The 6000-nt window shown below is 52.7% G+C and overlaps 1 protein-coding gene across 5 annotated transcripts in view; it reads right to left on the reverse strand.

Annotated features, from left to right (window-relative positions):
* The window catches only part of ZBTB17 (zinc finger and BTB domain containing 17), a 30953-nt gene extending 25706 nt beyond the window's left edge, over window positions 1–5247 (reverse strand). For 3 of the 5 annotated variants that reach the window (XM_055332556.1, XM_055332555.1, XM_055332551.1), the window contains exon 1: window positions 5123–5247. In XM_055332556.1, coding sequence (XP_055188531.1) covers window positions 5123–5129 — 7 coding nt within the window. In that variant the 5' untranslated portion in view covers window positions 5130–5247. Of the gene's footprint in view, window positions 1–3421; window positions 3509–4411; window positions 4780–5122 lie in introns of all 5 variants that reach the window. The other 2 variants (XM_055332553.1, XM_055332552.1) reach the window with 2 other exon arrangements.
* Window positions 5248–6000: the final 753 nt, after the last annotated feature.

Consider the following 6000-nt stretch of genomic DNA (forward strand, 5'->3'; position numbering starts at 1 on the left):
CTCACAGGCCTCACGTCCCGCAACCAAGTCAAATCATTTGACTCTTGAAAAATGGTCTTCCCTAGACACACAGATAGACATAGACACACACAAACACACACACACACGGAATAGTTCTGCAGATACTATTAACAGTTATCTGAGAGGGGAACTGGGTCAGGCTCAGAAGACTCCATGGTGCCACTTTTTGTTTTTAAAGATTTATTTATTTACTTTAAAGAGAGATAGTATGAGTGGGAGGGGCAGGAAGGGCCAGAGGGAGAGTGAATGTCAAGCAGACTCTGTCTACTGAGCCTGGAACCTGACACAGAACTCGATCTGACGAGATCATGATCTGAGCTGAAACCAAGAGTCAGATGCTCAACCAACTGCATCCCTCAGGCACCTCTCCATAGTGTTTTTTTTTAAAGATTTTATTTATTTATTCATGAGACACACACACACACACACAGAGAGAGAGAGAGAGAGAGAGAGAGAGAGGCAGAGACATAAGCAGAGGGAGAAGCAGGCTCCCCTCAAGGAGCCCAAGGCAGGACTCGATCCCAGGACCCTGGGATCACATCCTGAGCCAAAGGCAGACAGACACTCAACCACTGAGCCACCCAGGCGCCTCTCCACGGTGCATTTTTTAGAACCTTCTGATTTGTGTACCTTGGGCATATTCCTCTACCATTTTTTTTCTTCCTCTGCACACTTTTTCTTGACCCTTTCAAGGGTCCTCTTCTCCTAACATATAATAACACCAGTTACCAACGATGGAATCAGGGACTCGAGAAAGCATTTTACATGCATTACCTCATCAATAATTCTGGCCAATAAAGTTATATGCGAGGTCATCAGTATCCCCACTTTACAACTGAGAAAACTGAGGCTTGGAGAGGCCAAGTATTTTGCCCAAAGGCACACATCTAGTAAGTATAAGAATAGCATGAGCCTAGGTATGTCTAATTTATAAATTCACATTTTTCTTTTTTGTTTTTTTAGATTTTTACTTATTTGAGAAAGAGAGAGAATGACACAGAGAGGGGCAGAGAAAGAAGCAAAGGGGCTTGACCCCAGGATCATGACCAGAGCCAAAGGCAGACACTTAACTGACTGAGCCACCCAGGTGCCCCAAAGTTCATGTTTCTAACCAGTACTCTCTACTGAAGGGTTCTAGATGTGGACGATCTGGTCCCAGGAGATGTTTGGCAATGTCTGGAGACATACCCCACTACCACAGCTGGAGGTGGGTGGGTATTACAGTCATCTATGGGTGGAAGCCAGGGATGCCATCACCATCCTAAAGTACACAGCTCAGCCCAAGACAAAGGTTTATGCAGCCCCAAATGTCAAGAACATCCCGGCTGAGAAACCATGCTCTACTGGAAAAAGACAGAAAGACAGAGAAACTACCTTCTGACCTAAACTCTCATAGTTTAGGTCTTGGAGTTCACCATGGTTACATCCATACACCGCACAGATACCAAATAAACCATCAGGTTCTCCTCTCCTCAAACAATAGCACACCAACCCCATGTCACACTGGAGTTCTGACCAGCCTAACTGCCAGTTCCTCTTCAGCTAATCAAGGCTGACCATCTGTCCATCCAACAACAGTCACTGAGCACCGGCTATGTGCCAGGAAATGAGCTATGCAGTGGGACTACCAGGAGAAACGATCCCCTGTCCCTGCCTGCAAGATGCTGGTGGGCTAACAGGGAGACATTAGAAACCTACGATTATAATGTGAGATATGAATTGCATCAAGAGATCAGTGCAGGATGCTAAGAAATCAACGGAGGAGGAGCTCCAAACTTAGCTGGGGTGGGTGGCTGGGCAGGACCGGAGAAGGCTTCCCAGAAGCATCTGAGCTTGCAGGAATTAAACAGGCAGAGGCAATCCTTTTCTTCCCAAAGGACCCCTCACCAGACCTTTCAGAGTATGGTCTCTGAGAATCCACAGATGGACACCTTTAAATAGAGAGCTTGGTAGAACTCAGAGTAGTCGCTGATCCCCTCTGCACAATCTGGATAATTCCTGCCTTGAGGGAGGATGCACCCCAGCATCACTATGGATTCGGGTCTGCTTTACTGCAATCCTCACTGGCTCTCTGGCTTCGAAGCACCCCTCACCTCACAGCAGGAGGTAATTCACCTTTATGTGGCCAATCCTGTGATGTACACGCTTGAGCTCTCATAATTCTCTAAACAATTCTGTGAGCTTGATACTATTATTCCTCTTTGACAGATGAGGAAACGGGAGGCACAGTGGTAAAGCACCTGGCCCTCAAGACACAGAGCCACCAAGCAGGGAAGCAGGGATGCAAAACCAACACCAGGGTCATTGCTGCCTCTATCTGAGGAGACCTCTACAGATGTAAATCCAAACATGCCGTTCACTCTTAATCTCCCCCACTTCAGCAGAGCCTTCCAAAATCAGTCATCCTTCTGCCGCGCGCCTCCCCCGTGGTGCTCCTTGCATTGTATCGTGATCATCCACATGGCTAAAAGCTCCTTGCTCCCAGGATCCAGTCTTACATCCCCAGCATCTAGCGCAGTGTCATAGGTGCTGGGCACAGAAAATGCTGAATGCATAAATAAGCCTGGACTCTCCGGGCGCAAGCAACATCAACCTACTCAAAGCCAGAGCAGCCTGCCGTGGGGAGACAGAGGCATGGGAAGAATGTCCAGCCCTCCTGCACCAATGCAGTGGGCTTCCCCTCAGGCTGAGCCCAAGCCCCAGAGACAGCAATCCAGTCACCCAAGGGACGGAGCAGGCTCTCTCAGCCAGCTTTCCCTCCAGCACTGGAACAGTCATGATTCGTTCTTTGGTTTGTATACCAGATGCTTATGTTTGGGGACATGTTGTACAAAAATATGTATCTTTAAACATTAGACCCTTAAAAGGAATGAACATGTGCTCCCCACTCTGTCTTTCCCCTTCTGCCAGCTGGAGTACATACACAATGGCAGGAGCTGCAGCAGCCAGCTTCGACCGTGAGATGGAAGCCTGGTTCTGAGCAAGGAGAGCCACACGGTCACTAGAACCCTGTCCCCAGATACTTCATGGAACAGAGCAAGATGACCTACCAGTTCTTGGACTGCCTACTTCCAGGTTTTTAAGAGGAGAGGAATATACTTTGAGTTTGTTTCAGCCATTGTACTTTAGGATTGCTTTGCTAGCACATGTTAGGTTGTGTGTGATTAAAACAAAGTTGTGAGCATTTGCCCAGTGACTAACATAGTGTGGTCTCTGTCGGTAAACCAAACATAATGACAGCCACAATTTCCCAATCAAACTCAGATGTAGTCATTACTTTATAACTTGAAAGAAAAAAAAAAAACTATCTTGAAAGGGTGATCTGAGTCATGCTGAGCCTAGCGAAGGACAAACAAACTGACCTCCTGGTCTGTTTCATCCTTGAGCATTACAGACATACCTCAGATTTCCAAGTAGCCCAGGCTACTCTTTTCTGACAGTTTGTCTGCGTAAACTCCAGCTTGGCTCTCCTCCTCCAGCTCATTACCTGAATCAAAGACACCCAAGTGGAAAATCTGATGAGAACCCGAAAGGCACCAGCTCCCTAAGAGCTGCCCTTTTACGCGTCCCAGAAACACAGGTAAATCCAGAGCCCTGAGCACGGAGCCTGGCACAATGGAGACGCTCGGTACAAGTTTCTTTGGATCATCCTCGGCCGGCTGCACGTCAGACACTGTGCCAGACGCCTGGGACACAAAGATGAGTAACCCCGCTCCCACTCCCTACACTTGGAAATTCCTGCTTACCAAAAAGACATATAACACAATGTTGTAAAGCAAGAGCGACAAGACTGTGCCCGGGGTTCCTGCGACGCTACAGCGTTAGCCTTCCCCAGGGATGTCTCAAATGCTCTTGCTTCTCGTTTCACACCCTTGCCCTCGGTGAGCACACCCCCTCCCACAATCTGAGGGACTTTTTAGCAGATGACAACTGCTAGCTCACCACTGGACAGCTCCACTCGAGTGTTTTACAGGCACCTGCTTTCAACGTGTTCGAAACTAAATGCGCCTTCCCTCCTCACACCTGCTCCCCATCCTGCTCCCGATCACACTGAGTGCTATCGCCACCTGCCCATCAAGACTAGGAGGTCAGTTCTGACCTCTCTCTGACCTCTAACTTCCTCATCTAACTCATCGCCAGGTTCCTCAATGCTCCGAAACCTCCCTCTCCACCGTCTCCCTCTAACCGGACTGGAGGCCACGCATCCTTTGTAGATGGGATTACTCTAGCGGCCTGTTAATTGGCCTCCAGGCCCGTTCCCTTTAATGCATCCTTCACGTCCACGAATCTGGTTCTCAGATGGCTTCCCATTAACCTAAAACTGAAAACTCCTTAACTAGGTTCACACGGCCCCGGAGGACCAGGCCGCAGCCAGCGTCTTTCGTCTTACCTTTCAGCTCCGTCCTCCAGGCACAGACCTTAACTATCACACTAGCTCCTAAGCTTTGTCACAAGCTCCCATCTTCAGCCGAGGATACAACGCTTTTCTCGCCTGCACTCCCCTAAGAGCCCTTTAGGGATCTCCACGCTCTGCACCTATTGCCTTATTTGCTCTTCCTGACAACCCCAGGGAGCAGCCTGTAGGATCGTCCCTGCTTTAAGGAGGGGGAAACTGAGGCAGAGGCGAGAGCCTCCCGAGCTTCGTCCAGGACGCAGCTGGCGAGCACAGGGCCGCCTGGCTCCACCGGTCATACTTTGAACCACAGCACCGCGAGCGCTTGCTCGATCCTCACAACCTATCGGGTGCCGAGCCACCGTCTGCGGAAGGAATGAATGAATGAAGTCACCTTGTAGGGGGCAGCACCTCCCGGTCCCGCGGCCCCGGCCCTGCGGCCGCACAGCCGCCCCCGCCGCGGCGCGGGGTGCAGGGGCGCTGACAGCCGGGCGGCGGGGGCGTCACCGAGCCGGGGGCCGACCCGCGCTCCCCCGCAGGAACTGCCGGCCCGCTCGCCCCCCGCCTCCCCCAGCTGCCCCGCGGGGTCCCCGCCGTCCCCTCCCCTCCCCCACACAACCGTCCCCGGCCTCCCGCCGCGCCCCATCCCTCGCCGCCTCCGCCCGGCTCCCGGGACTTGCCCAGCCCCGGGCGCTTGCTGACCCTCACCTGCCATGTCCCGGACCCCACCGTAGAGGGAGGTGCATCACGGCCGCGAGAGGGCCGGGGACGGCACTTCAGAGCAGACAAAGGGCGCCGCCATGTCAGAGTCGGGCGGAACCGACCTCGCCGGCTTCCCGGCTGCAACTTCCGGCGCATGCGCAGCGCCCGCGCTGGCCGGGAACCGCGGCCCGGCGCGTGCGCAGCGCCCGCGCTGCCCGAGAACCGCGGCCCCGCGCATGCGCCTCCGCATCCCGAAGTTCTCTAGTACGGCACTTGGGCGCCCCGAATCGTCCTCGTCGTAACCCTTGCCTGGTTTTCGGTTCCAACCATTACAGTCACAGCTTCCCCGCGTTCAGCGCTTCCTGTGCGCCCGGCGCTGGGCTGAGCACCTCTCGTGCACGAGCTCATTAAATCTTCTCGCTAAGCGGAGGAGAGTCTTTTCTCCCCTTTGGAAGAAGGCAAAGGAGGCTCAGGAAGAGTCAATGAACCGCCCATTGTCACGTCTTCCAGGCGGAGGAGCACAGGACCTGGTTGCACCTCCGCGGCTGCAGATCCCCGCGTGTCTTAATGCCCTTCCGAGCCGACCATTGCCCCATTTGCTATTTAGGCAGATCCAGGATTAGCCTGGGTGTGAACGAGGATGCTGGAAGCAAAAGTGTCTGCAGACTCGAGCAGTCCCTTGTGGCCTCTGCCAACTCTTCAGCACCTCCGCGCCCCTGACTTCCCTACGTCCTCACAGGACGCGGGCTTCCTCTTTTCTTCACCTCTGATTCTGTTTATATCCCATGAGATTTTTTTTTTTAAGATTTTATTTATCTGGGACACCTGGGTGGTTCTGCGGTTGGGCGTCTCCAGGGTGTGATCCTGGAGTCCTAGGATCGAGT

The sequence above is a fragment of the Nyctereutes procyonoides genome, unplaced genomic scaffold (assembly GCF_905146905.1).
Source record: "Nyctereutes procyonoides isolate TBG_1078 unplaced genomic scaffold, NYPRO_anot_genome, whole genome shotgun sequence".
NCBI classification, from domain to species: Eukaryota; Metazoa; Chordata; class Mammalia; order Carnivora; family Canidae; genus Nyctereutes; species Nyctereutes procyonoides.